The sequence below is a fragment of the Gopherus flavomarginatus genome, chromosome 3 (genome assembly GCF_025201925.1).
Source record: "Gopherus flavomarginatus isolate rGopFla2 chromosome 3, rGopFla2.mat.asm, whole genome shotgun sequence".
NCBI classification, from domain to species: domain Eukaryota; kingdom Metazoa; phylum Chordata; order Testudines; family Testudinidae; genus Gopherus; species Gopherus flavomarginatus.
In genome coordinates this window covers 154,021,408-154,041,364 of record NC_066619.1, presented here as the reverse complement: position 1 = coordinate 154,041,364, position 19,957 = coordinate 154,021,408, and the positions used below count along the sequence as shown (strand labels likewise).

General features: G+C 43.2%; 1 protein-coding gene across 1 annotated transcript in view; it reads left to right on the top strand.

The window, feature by feature from the left end:
* The window catches only part of SLC4A4 (solute carrier family 4 member 4), a 262,517-nt gene that overhangs the window by 211,347 nt on the left and 31,213 nt on the right, over positions 1 to 19,957 (top strand). The window contains exons 13-16 of the mRNA XM_050945480.1: positions 1,267 to 1,337; positions 7,363 to 7,551; positions 12,943 to 13,056; positions 13,766 to 13,927. Of these exons, the coding sequence (XP_050801437.1) occupies positions 1,267 to 1,337; positions 7,363 to 7,551; positions 12,943 to 13,056; positions 13,766 to 13,927 (536 nt within the window). The remainder of the gene's footprint in view (positions 1 to 1,266; positions 1,338 to 7,362; positions 7,552 to 12,942; positions 13,057 to 13,765; positions 13,928 to 19,957) is intronic.

Below are 19,957 nucleotides of genomic sequence, written 5' to 3'. Positions count from 1 at the left end.
GAAGTAGAATTTTAGGGGAGGAATACATGACATCTTCACAAGGAAAAGGAGGATATCTCACTTGTTGTAGGACTGGAAATCTTCTCTAAATTTAAATATATCCCTTTAGTTATATAATCCACCTTGCTATCATAGTTCTATAAAACAAAATCATATCTGGTTAGTTTCTCTAATGCAGTACGATTTATGCTATGCTCTATTTTAATGTAACTGAAATATTCTTATTGATGATAAAAGTATTTATTCGGGTTTTGCAAAACACAGAAACATGCTTGGAAAGTATCACTTTCAGGCCCAGTCCCCTGGCTAAATGAACCTTAAAAACCCAACTGACTTGTAATGCTACAGTGGTAAAGTTCATAGGGTAGGCTATATCTGTGGCACAGTGAGAGTTGTGAGTATGTGTATTTACTAAGCTGCTGGCTAGTATTATCGACTGCTCCTTTATTTGGTGGTTTGACTTTAAAAGTTTTATCATGTCATGTAGCCAAGAGGTTTAAATTTGGAAAAAATGGGCATTTATGAATTCTGAGTTTACAGTGAAATACCAGTCAAGTTGCATAGTCTTGTCATGTGAATAGCAAAGTAATCCATTGTGATTACTTTTATTATTTTACTGCCAATACCAAAAGCAGTCATACAGGTTTAATTGTGAAGTGTTATCGAGGTTTCTTAGGATGCTATGTTTTTTAGGATGTGTCTTCACTGAAATGTTAGCGCAAGCTATAACATGAATTTTCCCTCTAACTTGATGCCTATCCAGTCCCCACTCTCACAGATTTGTGTCTCAGATTCAGGAGTGCTTTAAGCTCAAGCTGTCCTGGCATGGGGACTAGGGGAGGTGTTGAAGTTGGAGTGCTGCCGATGCTCAAACTTCTCATGCTGTGAGGATGCAAGCGCTCGAGTTACAACAACTCATCAGCTGCTAATCCAGTTGCTCCGAGACGCTAATGAAATCATTCTGTGTCACTCTCCAGTGTCATTTTGCCATCTGGTTGCTCTCGCTTGAGCTCGGCAGCTCCAATGGTGTAATCTGAGTGAATGGACTAACTCAAGCTAACTTTAGCAGGCAGGCAAACCCTCAGGACTTGTTGGTCATTTGTAAACATTGCTTTGGCTGTTTTCACTTGAGCTACAATGACAGCAAATATTATTTGCTACTACTTTAATAAATGACGATAGGTTTTTAACATCTTAAATTTGTTCTCATTCTTAGCTGTTTAAACACCACTTTCACAACGCTTCATTTTCTGTCTTCTCTTTCAGATAATAGCTCAATATTTAATGAGACAACAGCAGCATCAGTTGTTTGGCTGACCAGTTCCTCTGCTGAGAAGGTAAGTGAGGCTTACAGGAAAGCCGGCATTGAAAATCTCAGTGTGCTGTTCAATTGTGTGTTTGGAATAGTTTGGCACCTCTGCACTACTGAGGCTTTTACTCCAAAAAATGGTTTAAAAATAGAGGGGCAGTTTCTAAGCAACCTTCTAGTCCCATTGCAAAGAGCCAGAGAGGGAGTTATTCCTCCTTTTATTAAAAATAATCAAAGTACAATCCCATATTGGATAGTTACTCCTACATTGTTTATCCAGTCTTGCTTTGGGAACCTGTGATGTATCACCTGCTGTTTGTGACTGTGGCCTTGCATGAAAAAAAGTGGGGCAGGTGTAGGCGAGCTTACCATCTTACTTCCTCTCCCATAACCATGATGCAGCATATCCAGTACTTTACAACTGAGTTTTATTTTAAGTATTCCTCTTACCTGTAGTGCCATTTGTGCACCTATGCTATGTGCAGCAAGGAATCCTGTGGCACCTTATAGACTGACAGACGTATTGGAGCACGAGCTTTCGTGGGTGAATACCCACTTTGTCGGATGCATGCATGCTTTGTGGTTTGCCCACAGAGAGATGCTCACTTTTCAGTTGCTAGCAGTGCAGGCATAGGAGGATAGGTGCCTAATTTTACAAAATATATTATAATTCTGGATCCCCCCAAAATCTGAAACGCTAGTGGAACTCACGAGATGTGTGCAGACTTAAACAATTGGAGCTGCATGATTTCATGTCACTTCCCTCTTCCTTGTCGCTGTATGTTTATTGTCCATCTTAGATCTTAAAAACTTTAGGGCAAGGAGGTTGTCTGTGATGTCTTAGTGCCATGCTTTCCTATGGTGCTATAGATACCATTTGGACACCATTAATATCCTCACAGTGGTGTTACTTTTGCCTAATAGCGAACAGCATCATAGTACCAATGTTAATGCTGTAGTATTGTTAATTACTTGCAAAACAGTAGGCCTCATCCTTGTGATTGGAGTTGGTCCTGCTTTGAGAAGGGGGTTGTACTAGATGACCTCCTGAGGTCTCTTCCAACCCTGATCTGCTATGAGTCTGTGACTGTGTAGGTCAGCACTTGTGCCCATGAGGCCAGTGGACTCCTGGTGACTGGAGGGACCTTCCCACGCAGATCTGATCAGGCCTGTGGTTCTAAAGATGTTAACATGGACCACTGTACTAGTTCTCTCATTACAAACTTTAATTTGCTGTAGTTTGGGCACATGAGAGCTCACCTGGGAGGCCAACTTTTGGAAGAGAAGGAGAAAAGAAATAGAACGTGGTGGCTTCAAACTTTTGTTTGGTTTTCCCGAATGAAGATGAAGTTGGGATTTAAAACAGGAAATTTAATCTAAGAATGCAGAGCTGCTGGCTGAGTTTTCTTTATTATTATTTTTGTTTGTTTGTATTACAGTAACATCGAGAGGCCTCAACTGAAATTGAGGCTCTGTTATGCTAGGCACTGTACAAACGCCTAGTAAGAGACAGTCCCTGCCCTAAGGTATTTACAGTCTTAACTAGACAAGTCAAAGGGTGTGTGGACAGGAGGAGACAGTGTCCATGTGACCTGCCCAAGGATACCCAGCCGGTTGATAGCAGAGCCAGGAATAGAAGCTAAGTCTCCTGATTACGAGCTAGTTGCCCTGTCCGCTGGACTACGCTGCCTTCCTGGTGTGTCCTTTTAGTCTTCTATGATTTTGTTACTGTGCCTATGTGCAGTCACTGTGGTAGTTCAGCAGCTGAGTTCCGCTCTTTCTCTGGGACTGAAAATTAGGTCCTAATTGTTCAGCTTCCCTTCATAGTAAATGATGCTTTTAGAAATAATGAGCAGCCCCAAGCGCTAGTACAATACTACCTGTCAAGGCTCTGGAGGCCGCCTGTCAGGAAAAGAACGCCAGTTGCTACTTTGGTTTCTTTAAGAATAACAGCTCTTCTCGCTGTTTGTGGAGTTTGCATTTGATTTTCAGGCTTGGGGAAAGGCTGGAGAAGTGCATAAGGGGAAAGTGACTGATTAATTTAGGGGGGTGAAGATATAAAAAAAAAAAAAAGCGCAGTTCAGAAGAGGAGGCCGGTGCAAATAACCCAGCAGCTCATGTTTCCAGCTGCTCTTCTGTGGGATAGGGGTCCACAGCACCAGATATCCCCCTCCCTTAAAGTCCCACATGCTAACATCCTTCCTGCAACTGAATAGGACTGGCTGGTGCTCCCTTCAGATCTGATCAGCATCTCTCCTGAATCAGCCAGAGGGAGAGACATCAGGTGCGCTCTCCCTACAGGAGCTGAACAAGCTGCTTTGGTAGCACTCCCAGCCCAGGGAAGTTGGACACTGGCCCCAGGGATTAATACCTGTTCCCTTGCATGTGCCAATGTAGAGAAATAACTCCCGGACCAACTCAGTGTTTTCCCTCAAGCATTAAGCTTCCTTATAGTTTTAGAACAAAACAAATTGTTAGGGGCACATGACGATGTTAGGACTGGGAAGAACAGTCCTATTATAAATCCTTGTCGACAGTTAGCCTGGGAAGCAAATGTGCTGAATCTTTGAATGTACTGTGACAAAGTGAGAGAGCTTCAGGGTACTTCTTGGAGTTGACATCCCACTTGTATCAGAAAATGGCATATCTCATTTATCCGCTGGTGCAGAACCCTTACCAATGTACTTCCACTGACAGCCAGCCATGGTGGAAGGTCACCTTCTTGGTCCATGTGTTACCCGCTTGGTGCTTGTGGTCTAATCTCAAAGCTGGAAAAGGAAACCTCTGTAATAAAACATTGTGATTCTTTGGGTAATAACAGTGCAACCAAGTAGTCCAAAAACGTTTCATCTATTTTAAATCTGTGCACGGGCTCTGGTACTTCAGAGTACAGAGCCCTATAGTGTACCTGTCAGTTTCAAATGTGCTGTCTCTTGGATGATTTAGTTAATGGCAAATGCTTCTGATGATGGGTGTGTGTTTTATTTTAACGACGTGGTAATGGGAAAAAGGCTCATGAGGAAACCTTCATTTTTTTTCCCTTGGGTGTCTCGTGACCCGAACACTCATTTTCTTTGAAACATTCAATTAATGCTCTAGAGTTGTTCATTTATGAAGCCATTGGAGTCCAAGACCTAGCGGTTTAACCCTCCAGGAATATACATTCAGAATCAGCATGTGGGGAGGCAGGCACAAAATCTCAGTTCTGTCTTTATCTCCCTGCTCTGAAAACACCCACCCACTTACCCTTTCGTTCCAGGCTTGAAGTAAACTGTCCAGGCGGATAGGGAGAAATCCTGTTGACAGGGAACCGTTTTTGCTTCTTTGTGCTTCGGAGAGAGAAAATGTTGCCACATTTGCTCTCTCAGCACCTTGTCAGGTGGATAACTGATAGTCACCCCCCTTCCCCACACCCTCCATCATTGTCAGCAAAGTTACACCTGAGTTCAACTACAAGTTTCTGGATTGGTGAAATTTGCTGAGGAAGCTGCAATGTAATACAAGCAGCCTTCCAACCCAATTTGATATGTGGTCAGTGTTTAGTTGCATGCCTGATGTATATTGATACATGTATATAAGTGTATGCGGTACTAACAGACACATACTGTGGTTATGTGTGTGTATCCTCCAACAGTAGGCATCTCTGGGTCATAAATCCGTATACTTTTAAAATACTTCCAAGGTTTCCAGTACAATTTTGGCTGTCTACTAGTTCAGTATTCCACTTCTAAGCAACTGATTTTTTTTTCCTTATTCCTTGTGTGACTGTTTAAGGGAAGGCCATCATATTATATCTCCTATTTCAATCTGAAAATGCTGTGATTACTATAGTAATAAGCAGCATCTAAGATTCCTGTAACTAAAAAGATTAATAGTCTTCTCTTTTTGTTTGTTTGTGGACTATGTGCATTTAACTGCACTTTGTATATAGCTCATTTCACTGCTTCTGTTGTTATAGTCAGTTTCCTCCATTTGAGTTTTTCTGCAGCAAAACTATTTCAGTTTTGTTTAACACTGTATTTTGAGTGGACAGTGTCCCTTTAAACTGCCCACACCTGTTTCTCATGAATTTATTCTGATGGTGCAGATACACATTTCGTATTCTTCATTCCTTATGCATTCATATTTGTTCTCTCCTTCTCACCGCACTGACATTGCTGAGAATTATGTACACATAGGGAGAGGAGAAGAGAACTCCATAGACTCTGCTGAGTATTAGGCAATGGATCATTTTCTGACATAACCATGCAAGGAAATGCAGAGTCTATAATGTAATTATAAGTACAAATTGTGTTCCTTATTGGGAATTATAACTTTATTATCTGTTCTAAAATATTTGAATTCATGTGTACGCAATTAAGATTTGCTCACATGCAGAATCTTTTCCAGTGCTACTATAAAAAAGGGCCCAATTCAAGTCCCACAGAAGTCAGTGGAAATATTTGTTTTCAGTAGGAGTTGTACAGAGTTCCAGGTGAGCTGGTGCTTTAAAACATTACTGCAGGGAATGCCTTAAGACTCCGTACAGAAACATTCCACCACTGTGCTCTTCTAATGGCCCCAAAAAGGAAAGTCAAACTTTACCTTGTATATTGCCACAAAATCCATGCAAGGTCTATATGTATGGTACAACAGACAGCAGAGCTGAATGTCAGGGTCTCTCTGAGAGAGAGAGAGAGAGATATATATATATATATATATATATATATATATATATATATATATATATATATATATATATATATATAAAAATAGAGGCACACATTTTTCTGTCAGGTGTTGGGTAACTCCACTTGGGAGAAGAATTCCATAGGTTTTTTGCCAGCTCTAGGTTTTTCCATAGGTTTTTTTGCCAGCTCTAGGCAAACTTATTTTTATGTTCAATTTTTCAGTGGTAATTAAACCAAGATCAGTGAACTCCTACATCCCCTCTTCTCAACGGAGGTTGCAATTTTATTGTTGGCAGCTGCAGTTTTCTGAACAGTTCTAGATGCAGCAGTGTTAAAATGAGTCATAAGAAATACAAGGCTCAGATTGCCTGACGATGCCCAATACAAAGTCTGGTAAGGGAACTGTTTTGCAGTTCTGTCCTTTGCAATTTAATGTGATTACCGAGACGTGCGTTTTGTAGTGGAGTCTGGTGTTCTCTTGCCACTTTGTGCTCTGCACTCACTGGTAAACTGATGGTTTCTATGAAATATATAGAGGGACCCCACAACTGAATTAGAGTTTTGTTTTCAACATAAAACCAGGAATGTGTGAAGGCCAGTGTGTTGGTTCACGGGTAGGGCTACATGTTACCTAGAATTAATCAGACTTTGCATCAGTAGCTCAACATACTTCTACCAGACCAATGAAACATGAGAACTTTGTGGAGGTGATGCTCATAACTCCGTTACAGAAGGGTCTGACCTGCTACTGCCCAGAGCTTGCTCTAGAGTGGAAGCCTCCTACTGTCGAACAACATCAGGCAGTCTTGGGGCCTACTTTGAGGAAGTGCATGGGGTCTCTTCTGCTAGAAGGCCGGCGTGTTGTGGCTTCTGTGATAGGAATAGGTTTTGATTAGGTGGTGTGGGCAGGGAGTGAACTATAGAAAATTTAAATCTGAGTGTGGAGGTTGAGTCTCAGGCCAGCTGTTCCACTTGCACGTCAGAACTCTGCATCTGGTTTCCAACTTGATCAGGCAAGCTACAAGGAAGCTAGACAATGATTGGCAGATTTGGAAGCCCTGTCAGTGGAGAAAGAGGCAGCTCTCCTTATCCACTGGAGAGAACAGAAATGAGACGATATTCTCGCTCAAGAGGTTTGTACATTTTAAATTTAAAAATCTGAGGGGGAATCCAGATTTGTCTTTTGTTTGTGCACATGCACCCGCCTTGCTGCCTGGCTTATGTTCACTCACTACTCAATAAATAGCCACACCACTGCAGAGACTTTCATCCTGAGAGCATATCGTTGTAGCTCTGGGCTCTCTGTTCCAGCTGCTGTTTTAGTGAAGAGCAGAGTTAATTTAACAGGGCACAGCTTCATGGGAGATTTTCTTTGCTCTTTAGTACAATAACACGATCGACTGGTCATCTCTGACAAAGAAGGAGTGCTGGAAATATGGCGGCTACCTTGTGGGCAACAACTGCAACTACGTCCCTGACATCACCCTCATGTCTTTTATCCTCTTCTTTGGCACCTACACCTGCTCCATGGCCCTGAAGAAATTCAAAACCAGCCGTTATTTCCCAACCACTGTAAGTATCTCTGTTTATCACCTGGGAGAATTTCCTTATTCCTCCACAGCACATATAATATTGTACTCTTGTCTGTAAACCCTCCTTTTGCAATAGATACAGCGCAGAAGGGCAAACACCATTACGTGGGGATGCACACACTGACACCAGATCCTGTTTGTTGCAACCTCCTATTTGTTGAAGTTTGTTGTTGGCAAAATAGCTTATTTTTCAGCTCTATACTTCCAAATGTTCCTGAAGGGCACAAGTCAGACAGTGGAAAAATTGAAAACTGGCTGGAGTCTGTAGTGACAATAACGCTTAAACAGACAAGAATTCCAAGATGAGGGGTGCAGTGATACAGTTGATTAGTACAAATCTCATCAAAGCTTTTGCTTCCAGCATTAAGAATTCACCAATGCAGGACCCTTAGTTTATACAAAAAACTGAGCTGCCAGTAGTAGCCAAAGGCTATTTTCAGTGTCCTGATAGTAAAGCCGAGTGCTGCTCCCATTGCATGACTGGATGCGTGGTGATGAACAGTCTCCTGTGTGTTATGCCTGAACGGATAAACAGAAATCACTTGATCAAGTGACACAAAGGTGTAGCGAAATCATAAGTAAGCAACTTCCTAGCGGTGCAAAAAAGTTAAAATAGTCCAGTGTCAAATAATGCCCTAGAAATAAATCTATCTAGAACAGGGGTCGGCAACTTTTCGGAAGTGATGTGCCGAGTCTTAATTTATTCACTCTAATTTAAGGTTTTGCGTGCCAGTAACACGTTTTAACGTTTTTTAGACGGTCTCTTTCTACAAGTCTATAATATATAACAAAACTATTGTTGTATAAGGTTTTTAAAATGTTTAAGAAGCTTCACTTAAAACCAGGACCCGGGCAGTGTGAGTGTCACTGAAAATCAGCTCGCGTGCCACAGGTTGCCTACCCCTGATCTAGAATATGAAAACAGGCACCTCATAATATTAAGGTTGCTTAGAAGTCAGAATATGAAAAAGTTATGGTCCTAGTAGTAATGTTACCTCAGCCATGATGCATTTCGTGTATATCTTATGGTAGCATTTAACAGCACAAGTTCTATTGAATGAAAAAGCTAATGTTCTCATAGCAGTGTTTGCTCTCGGCCATATTTTACCTCTTAACAGCCTAGATACTGAAGTCCTCTCTCTAGATCAGGCACAGCATGGGCAGGTAAAGGAGAGACATCAAGCTTCCTCACCAGGCAAATGTGCTTCAGTCTAATCAACAGAAGCTGGTGCATTAAAAGCTGTATCTCGCCCACCGTGTTTCTCTCTACCTAGAACAGTCAATTTAGGTTTTTCTGTGTATCTAAGTACTCGGGATGAGAGACTAGTTCACTCTCCATTCCCAGCTGGTCTTCAGCCACTTTGCTGTTTCAAGGGAGATGTCACAGCTCCCCAGAAGACGTTCTACTGCTTGCAGTGGTGGCCTCTGACAGTAGCGGTGGCAGCACTGGGGCTGTCTCAGCAGTCCTAGGAAAACAGCACTACTTCAGTTATTGTCAGTTTATATTTGGGAGGTTTTCTTTGTGACCATAAAGGGCTAGGGACTGAATTTCTGTTTTATAAAGGAACCATTGGTTCTGCAGAAGTTGACAGCACATGCCCAGAGCTCTGCAGTCCTTGAGCTAAAGATTCCTTCTCCTCCTACATGAGGTGGATTTCTCGAGCCCTGCACACATAGATATAATAATTTTAGTGCAGATTGGGACTCTTGCTCTTCATGCTGAGGGCAAACAGGGAGATATTTGATCTCTGAATAGAGGTATTTCAGTAACACAGCTTTTAGTATCTCTCTCCAGATAACGGACTCTTAGCCAACTGGTACATAGCCATGGTGGGTCAGCAAAAGCTGCTTGTTCTGTTTGCCCAGCTAGAGTCACAGTGACAGCTGTCAAAGGTGAGAGAGGTTGTGAAAAAAGTTCTTCTCTTTCCTTTTTAGAGAACCCAGTTTGCAGTATTTTGGACAACAGCATTCCCTGTCCCCAAGATCCAACCCTAGTTTCATCAGAGCGAAAACTTTAAAAACAAGGGCACTAGTTTCAGGTTTCTGTACATAACAAAACTCACTCTCTCTCTTTCTCTCTCCGAAAACCCCCCTGTGGCATTCTGACTGCAATAGGATTTATAGTACAGTGATGTTTATGATCCTGCAGCACTGAAATGGAACTTTTATTATTTTTAATGAAAAGAAAACAAATTCCACCCTGGCTGGAATGTAGTTCAGTTTATCTGTAACCATGTGAAGCTGAGGACCCTGGGAGGAAGAACTCGGAAAAGTTGACACAGTCTATAAAAACCCAATGAGATCTGGCTTGTTAAATTTCAAGAGCCAGACCCTCAGCTGGTGAAAACGGTCACAGCTACGTTGACTTCCGTGGAGTTACAACAGTGGACACAGGTTGAGGATCTGCCCCAATTTCTTTTCACTTCGGTTTTGTGGTTCATTTATTACTTTAACACCATAAAAAAGAAACATCAGGATGTGATTTTAAAAACTCTTCTCTTTGGTACATAGCACCACACCCATATTGAAATGTTTTCTGCTCCTTTCTTCTGAGTTCCTCTCTCTGACCTCCCCATGTGAGTCCCTTGGTGACTGTTTCCATTGCTGATGTGAAATCTTGATTTCTTGCTCGCTTCTATAGTTTCATATTAAAGACCCAATCTACCTTGCAAAATAGGCTATATTAAAAAATTGTTTCGGGAATCAGGGTTGCTAAATCTCTTGATTTTTATCTTGAGACTCATGATCACAGAAGAAACTCAACTTACTTTTTCATTTGGGGGGAAAAGGGTTTCTAGCCCTGACGGTAGCAATGAAAAGCTTGAAAACATAAACCCTAAGGAAAAAACAAAACAAAACAAAAAACACATCAGGAGTCAAATAAAAAGAGCCCAATATTTATTTGTTTAAAATTTCATTATTTTGGAGAGACCTGACTCATAATTTTTTGAACCCTTGTTGGCAATACTGGGAGTGATCTTGAAACCCCATTAATTTAATATGGTTATACAAGACAGTATTAACAGGATGCATCTTACACACACACACACACACACACACACACACACACACACACACACACACACACACACACACACACACACACACACACACACACACACACACACAATCTCTCTCGCACATGCACGCAAACAAAGATATGGCCCATCCATACTGATTGGTAACAAGTCAGCCCAAACAATTTTAGTTCAATCTGTTTGCAAGATCAGTTCCTGTAGGTGGTTTTAACATGCTACGGTAATAGTATTTGTAACACTATTGCACTCAAGAATGAGAGAATTTCCTTTCTCTCCTTTCTTCTCTGACACCTTCCTTCACTTGTAGACAGATTTGTAGACTTGTAAACATTCCTTCACTTGTAGACAGAGAATGCTTGATACAGAAAGTTATTGTGAAACAGCAGAAATGAAACCCTGTGGTGATTTTTTTTTTAATCCTTAGGACCCCGATTCAGGAAAGAATCCCTACTCAGTTTTTCTGTGCTTAAAGTTAAGCGTGTGCTTACATGCTTTCCTGAATTGGGGCCTACAGCTGCACTTTAAAGTATTGTTGTCTATCCTGCAGCACACATGGGAGTGTCAGCCTGCTTACTGGCACCTTTACAAAATGCCCATAGGACTGTGGGGTCACTGAAGTAACAGAACTTGCTAAACAACTGAAACTGAAGATGCTGACAAATGTCTAGACAAAACCTGCGGTTGGTTAATTGAAGCCCTTGTCGGGGTGACTGCAGGTGTAAACCGAGTCTGTCTTGAAAAATCCATTTTTTCTCTGCTGGATGTTATTCTTCACCCAGCAATCCATGAACATGAGCTGTAACAGTTAGGTTCCTCTAGCAGGGTTGTGTTCTTAAATTGAACTCTCAGGGTTGGGCTGTGCATTGATCTGTACAACACAAGACAGGTAGCATGAACCGGGAGTTAACATGTTGCATGAAAGATGACACAGCTCTTTTATTTCATTCAGCATGCAGAATGTACATGTTGCATTTTTCCTTCTTTAAATGATTAACGTTCTGCAGTTTACCGTTGTTTACAAACTGACAAACAGCGCTAGAAACATACCATCCAAAGATCCTCAGACATCCTTATTCATCCCAGCTACTGGCTTGCGTCTAATATTGACAGCTGACAGACAATTCCAACAGTGTACAGGTCTCTTGCAACTTACGCGCATTTAACATGCGCGATTTCAACTTTACACGTATGACCGGAGTGGGGGGGCATGGCCTCAATATTTAAAGGTCTTGGGGCACCAGCTGTGGCTAGGAGTCCCAGGGCCTTTAAATCACCCGGTGGCTGGTAGCCCCTGTGGCGAACTAAAGGACCCCGAGGCTCCAGCCACTGTGGAGCTCCAGGCCCTCTAAATGCCAGCCCAGCCCGGCTGCCAAAGCTGCAGGTGGGATTTAAAGGGCTCCTCCGGGCTCCCTACCATGGCGGGAAGCCCGGCGGAACCCTTTAAATGCGCCCCCCACCCCCGGCTCAGCCGCCGGAGCTGCGGGCGGGGTTTAAAGGGCTTCGCCGGGCTCCCCGCCATGGTGGGGAGCCTGGAGGAGCCCTTTAAATCCCACCCGCAGCTCCAATAGCGGGGCCGGGGCCAGCATTTAATGGGCTCCACCGGGCTCCCAGCCGCGGCGGGAAGCCTGGTGGAGCCCTTTAAATCCCGCCCACAGGTGCGGGCAGGGTTTAAAGGACTTGGGGATGTAATTTTGACGATATGCGGTTTTCGCTTTACGCGATAACAGCAAAACTGAACTCCTGCCTAAGATAAGACTTGCATGTACCACTAGAAGTCTTACTATGGCTGCAAACACCCTTATTAATCTCAGTAACTATCTTGCATCTCATTTGGAGAGCTATTCAGAGATCTATGATCAAAATCTCCTCCCACCACCTATTCTTCCAGACATGTCTCGCCTTACTTAAGATACTTCTTATTTTAATAAGAGGCCCATTTTTCTTGATGGAGTTACATCACAGCTTTTCAGAAACCATTCCTGTGGGGAACTGGGCCTGTAAAATAGGGATTGTTAGCCAATGTAGGGTTAGATTATCAGTAAGATTGCGTGGGAGAGTTTTTGTGGGAGTACTCTGCAACAGAAGTTGTTTTTCCTTGGAGTTGTTTTTGTAGTTCTCTTTAGTCCTAATTGTTTGGCTTTCAGACAATGTAATAAAGTATCAAAGCACATCTTTTAAAATCACTTCAGCCACTGCAATGTGCCCCTTTTGTCCCTACAGAAAGGGAATGTTGACCCTGAATTGCCACCAAATACAAGAACAAGAGCATCACGTTGAATTTAAATGATTGCTCTTGGTACCAGCTACTCTTACGGTGTCACCTTCTATTTCAGGCCAGGAAGCTCATCAGTGACTTTGCCATTATCTTGTCCATTCTGATTTTCTGTGGAATAGATGCCCTAGTAGGTGTGGATACACCAAAACTAATTGTGCCAAGTGAATTCAAGGTAGGTAAAAGTGATGTCTCAACACACAACTGTTATTTTACTCCGTGGCTTCTGTCTCACTTTGCTTTTTCTGTCTTCCTTCTGTGAAATTACCAACCATCAGACCAACAATAATACAAAAATAAGCTATCCACAAAGGATTGTATTGCTGAGCCAGTTAGAAACCAGTTTATTTAGAAGTGCAAATTTATATCATCTCCAACAACGCCATGTCAATTGGCTGAAATGTCTTCTAAAATGTAATGACAAATTTTGAACGTAGAGCGGGAGCCTGCCAACCTTGCTCGTGCTCTGTAGCACCTTACTCCATGATTTCAATGGGCCAAATTGTGTTGTGCTTACTCAGACCGGTGAGCCTTCACTTGCCCATGTAGTTTCACTGCTTTCAGTGCTCGAGTGTGTTCACGAGAGAGACGCTCCATAATCTGGACCAGCAGGACTACTTGAAGAGAGTGCTGCTACTCATCGTGAACAAGGATGGCAGAATCTGACCCCTCATAACCACTTCCAGGTTTTAAACTTCAGCTGACGTTCGTATATGGGAAGAATTAATCCCAAATTGTCAGTGTCCTCAGGAATCTTCCTTTAGTCAGCTTGATATATTAGTGTTTGGGTCATTTTGCTGCTTGGATAAACATGCGTTGGTTGGGGAGGAGGTCGTTAGTATGTCGCCACTCTGATGCCTGTTTTCCTCTCTCTGCTCTTGAAGCCAACCAGCCCCCACAGAGGCTGGTTCATCCCACCCTTCGGAGGGAACCCCTGGTGGGTGTACCTCGCAGCAGCCATCCCTGCGCTGCTGGTGACCATTCTCATCTTCATGGACCAGCAAATCACAGCTGTCATCGTCAACAGGAAAGAGCACAAGCTCAAGGTGGGTGCCTTGTACCTTGCACGAGTGCAGCAAAGTGGAACCTGTCCTCTCCGTGACAGAGACGGGGAGAGAGAGCCTGTGGTGATAATGGGCACCTGCTCCCTTCGAAATACTATGATTGGTATTTAGTACTAGCATGTTTTTTGTTCTAGCACAGATTATTATTCCAAATTTGAAAGCAAAGTCATCACTTCAGCTTGAAAGTGACAGTATTTCTCAAACAACGCTTGTTGTTAAAGCAAAGGACACAGATGGTGGGCCAGATCCTGATGTTTTTATTCTGTCACAACTCCTTTTGACTTCAGTAGGTGTTCTTCCAGAATGAGGATGGAATAAATCCTGAGGACCAGATCCTTGGCCATCACCAAAGGTCCCAGTGCAGGGAATCCTTGTAGGGCATAAAGCTGGCATGATCATTGCTAGCCACATACTCGTCCCTCCATTGGAGCAGGGGCCTTGTCAGGGTACGGCTTATCCTCCTCCTACTGCTTGGCTTGCAAAGAGGTCCCTAGGGAGCTGCTCTAATCGCTGCAAATTAGAGCAGCCTTATGCTGTGAGCAGATACTTCTGCTTACACCCACCTTTGATTCCCCAAGTGTGAACACGGTACATCTTAAAATAGCCCTGAGTAAGGCTTGAAATACCCTGACCCTCTCCCTGCAGGAAGTGGACTGTTAACCGAACAAACTCCCAAGTAATGAGGAAAAAGGCTATTAGATTTCATATGTGAATCAGTTATTCCAAAAATTCTCACCTGTGGCTTCTGCTCCTAGTGCTATCTCATTGGTTTTCAGCACCGCTACCATGGCATGCAAGAAAAAGAGGCCAAAGCAACACAGAGTGGGACTTAGGAGAGCAATAGTGAGATGGAAAATGGTTTTCCCTGCGTGGATACCCTTCTTAATTTAGGTTGGGGACACTGGTGTGTCTCACAAATAGACCTCAACAGCGGAGCACAGGAAGCTGGCCATCCCTGTTGCAAAGGTGTTTCTCCTTGGATTTAGTGGTCAGAGTTTTGAGGGAGATGGCTCATTGTTTCCTCCTGCTGTTTGCTGTCCCCCTGGGGAGCAAGTGAGGTGCAGGTGAATGGGGCAGATACATAAGGTGAGAACTTTTCCAAATTCATCTTTAGCTAACAAAAGGGGACACTGACTGCTTGGAACTGGCCTATCTGCAGCAGTGCACTCAGCACTACTAGACATCTATGGTTCCTGTGGCAGAGGGAGGGTAAACAAAGCTCATTCCAGAATCCATCCGCACTGGTCCCTGAGTTGGCCAGAGGTAGTAAAAAGTATTTCCTCCCACCCGGAGCTGAACAACCTCAAATCCCTAGCCCCTACTGGCTTGGAGCTCAGCCAGGAGCTTGGGGGAATAACAGTAATTTCTAACAGAGCTGGTCTCAGCTGAGTTTTCAATTCCTTGTCCGGTGAAGGGTCAAAAGAGGCCTTTTATCACGGAAAGATTTTTTCAGTCTGAGGATAGAATAAATTTGCCTTGATAGTTCTGCAGGATCCTGATATTTGAAGAAAAGGGAGAGGAAGGGTACTCAAATTTGTGCGTCACACCAGCAGGTGCTGGGGCAGGGGTGCTGCTGCTGCTGCTTTTTCACTTGCCACTCCCTGGTTTTCCAGTAAGCCAGTTAGAATTGTGAGATTTTCAAGAACCCATATGCTGGAGAAGGAAAAGAAAATGCTTAAGAACATAAGAACGGCCACGCTGGGTCAGACCAGTGGTCTGTGAAGCCCAGTATCCTGTCTCTGTAGTGCCAGATGCTTCAGACAGAATGGACAGATCAGGACACTTTTGAGTGATCCATCCTGTGTTGTCCAGTCCCAGTTTCTGCTAACTGGAGGTTTAGGAACACCCGGAGTACGGTTGCGTGTCATGGACTATCTTGACTAATAGCCATTGATGGATCTATCCTCCATGACCTTATCTAATTATCTCATTTGATGTGAATATGCAGGATATAAGTATGGTGTCCACTTAGCCTTTGAGACGTATGTGATGAGACCCATGCCATCCCTCTGGTGGAAAGGCTAGTGCGCATTCCTGCAGTCATGAGGTGCCAGTTAGGCACATTTGCAGTATGGGTGGGACCGAGATTCAGTACGAATACCCTTGTACAGCTCTGATTATTATCGCTGACATCCCCCGTCTGACCATTTCAGATGGGAAGATGATGTGAATTAATTGAGCGGTAACTAGAATCCAGTAGCTAAAGCTGAGGATACCGTTGTGCCTACCTGACCTTATGCTTGCTGGTAGACTCATGCATGGGGGGTTTTGTTCAATCTAAAGCCTACCTTACGCTCAAGTAACAGGATCCTTAAAGCTGGAACCTTAGACTGGAGCTGATTTTTGCTGTGACAGTTTTGTTTTTATTACAGCATAAGGGTCAAGGTTTCTCTTGCCTTATCAAAATGGGCAAAGTTTCTGTAGATTTGACAAGCCCCTATTAATATATATTTAATAGCATGGTTATCGTACAAGGAAATCACTGATCGATTGTTCTAAGCAATATGCAAAACAAGGTTTGTTTGTGTAACCGTTACACTGAGTGAACTCGGCATGTTGATCTGACTGTTTGATACTAAGAATCTAGGCCTCAGAGACTTTGGGGTGGTGAGATAGTGGGGTAAATCCACTCTCGACTGGAAATGCCAACAGGCAGACCCCAGTATGACAGTTGATGGGGTTTTTTAAATTTTTTTTTAATTTAACTGCACAGTAGACTACAAGGAAAGAAAGTGAAGAGACTTTAATTAGAATCAATAAGGAAAGTCGCCTCAAATGCCCGTTTATGAATGTTCTGTAAAGAACTTTGTAGTCACTAATATAGTCACAATATGGTATGCAATGGTATTTTTTAAATAAACGCTCTACAGTGGCCCTTTACAGTTTCTCATACCCTATAGAGTTTTGCCTGCCCTGCAGGATGAATTCCGTTGAATAATATTGAGTTCCTGTGAAAAGGACTCTTCCCTTCTGCAAGACAGGAGGCATTTTAAAAGGGCTGGAATGTAGGAGTAAAGACTGAGTCATAATGAGGGTTATATTGGGGTCATTATTTAGGTGTGAACCTAATAAATAATATAATTACCATGATATGGTAACGATTGGCATTATTTCACAACACATGAAGATTTAAGATCAACCTGAAATTGACCTCAGAGTGGGTTAGAATAATAGGGGAAAGGGAAAGGTAGTTTTTTTGTTTGGCTGGTTTTTTTAATTAAAAGATTGCCTTTGTTTGGGATCTGGATCAAGAAATGCTGGCTGACTGCTGAGATTGGCATAAAATATACCTCTGGACTCCTTATTTCTTTAGCAAGGTGAACATCAGTCCTAGTTCATCTTATTCTAGGCCATCCATGTATTATTATTCTTCACACAGCTTCCTAAAGGTTAAAGCTGTTCTTTAACCTTAATTAGAAGAACATCATAAAAAGAAAGTGAATATGGAGGCTAGGTGCAGCCATGAACTGTACAAACAGTTTTCTGGAAGATCCACCAAAAGGAAGAATCAGCCTCCATATGCATTTTGCAGGGGGCTTATTTCCTCACCCAGGATTGTGAACTTCCTTTCCATAGCCTCCATTTCAGACAGTGTCTCTTCTCGCTTCACAAACATAACCATTTTATCTCCATTAGGAGTAAGCCTCGGGGAGACAGTGGATGACTGAAAACGGCATCCTGTTATTGGTAGTGTCCATCTCCTCCTCAGGACTAATGTCTCAGCAGTATTGGCCATTCAGGCTCTTTGGTTTCCTGTACATTTCCTGGTGAAGTTGTTGTTTACCACTTTAAATGATGACTAGCAGCGATATGCTGTGGGTGAGTGGGGGGCTCTCTCTCCTCAGAGCTCATTAAAATTCTCCCACCAAATTGAAGGGAAAGTTGGGGTAATCTCCCTGTCTCTGACAGAGACACTCTTATTCTGGCTACCGCTGCAGAGACATCCCTGGGCTCGTTAAAGTGTCTCTGAAGAGCTACATTTTCTGTCTTGCTTTTGACTAGATTGAACCTAATAGGCAGGTATTTAAAAAAAAAAAAAACCCAGCAGGGAAGAATTCCTGCCATCCCTCTCTGCAAAGTTGACACCCCCACGCCAACTTTAGTTCAGTTTAATACAAACTGAACTCTACCTTTCTAGCAACACACTGTATATTTTTTCCAGTAACAAAGTATAAACTTTTGACCAAAGTGCTGTTTAATGCAAAAATTTGTTTCCTGCTTCCTTTGTTATGGTTATGAGAACATGTTTTGTTTAAGTGGTGGTGGTGAGAATGAATGGATTTGTAGTCCCTCTCTGCTCCTCAGCACAGCAGCAAACATGGCCCTGGTACACAAAATCTATTGGCAGGCTAAAGTGGGGACAGTTTTCGTGGGAGTGCCCTGTTACGCTGTTGGCAGCGTATCACTGACTAGCAGACTGAATTTTTCTGGCCTGTTAATCAAGGTAAAGTGGTGCACATGGTAGGAAAACAATGGACAGTATTCAGGTCTTGCCAGGTATCTTTCCCTGCTAGAATATCACTCAACAGGTCTGCGTCACCTGTTACTGCTAATAAACTCAAATGTAACAGATCTTAAAACAGCTAATCTTCAAAATATGAAATTTTGCAGATCCTGTTCTTAATAATGCTCCCTCCTTTCCTATCTCACCCCTTATGGTTCAGTGATTTGGAGTTTTTTCTGTTGTCCTCTTAGTCTGCATAACTCTTTATGTATACCAATAATTTTCTCAATTTCAATTTCCAAAGCAATTTCATTGAGTTATTAGAAGACCGCATATTGAGATTTTAAAGCAGCCCGGAGAATTTGGACACCATCCTCCCTTTAAAATTAATGATCCTCTAGATTGCTTTGAAAATCTCAACAACAGTACACACATCTGGAGGTGGTTCATAAAAATAAAATACTGGGGTGGCCATTTATGAAGTCAGCATTTTCCCACTGCAGTCACTAAAATCCTGCACTTGCTTCCTGTTCTGAGTACAGGATCTATGATACCACGGTGTGATAACTGTTGGTAAACATTGACTTTTGGCACTGTTTGGCTTTGATAACCCTTCTAGCGTAAGTGTGCTGTCAGGTACACCATAGTAAGTCATTATGCTCATACTTATTTCACAACAGGTTCTTAAAACTAATGTTAAGCTGTGGACTGGTTTTATTAAGGGGTACCCTGAGTTTCTAAATCTTTGTGATGTCCAGGGTGTCACTTTAGCTGGGGGTGACTTTTCAGAAAAAGACACTGTCATAGTTGTTAATATCAGATGAAAGGATCTTTGCAAGGAGTAAGGGCTTCCAGTATGTGGATGGATGTGTGGAATTTGTATTATGAATAACTCTCTCTTTCCTAAAGAACTACCCCACAAATGGGATTTGTGGATGCTTTGTAAATCAGAACACAAGAGCCGAAGAAGGAGAAAATGCATGTCATGTATCTAGCCAGAGGTTGATTTGGGGCCTTCATTTCTACGACAGATTTCCAAATAATGACTCACTTCATTCCTGCAGATATTTGTTCAGCATTGCATTCACCTTCACTCTAATTGACGTTGTACTGAGGCTTTCCTGTAAATGTGCTCTCTGTGATAGTGACTAGACCAGAGGTGGGCAAACTACGGCCCGTGGGACCATCCTGCCTGGCCCTTGAGCTCCCAGCCAGGGAGGCTACCCCCGGTCCCTCCTCCCCTGCAGCCTCAGCTCGGCACGCTGCCAGCACTCTGGGCTGTAAGCTCCTGCTGGGCAGCTTGGCGGTGTGGCTGGCTCTGGCCGGGCGGCGTGGCTGCCAGTCCTGCTGCTCTGAGCGGCCTGGTAAGGGGGCGGGGAGCAGGGGGGGTGGGTAAAGGGCAGGAGGTCCTGGGGGGCAGTCAGGGGACAGGGAGGAGGGGGTGGTTAGATGGGGTGAAGGTTCTGAGGGGGAGGGGGCGGTCAGGGGATGGGGAATGGGGGGGTTGGATAGGCATGGGAGTCCCGGAGGGGCTGTCAGGGGGCAGGGGTGTGGATAGGGGTTCAGCA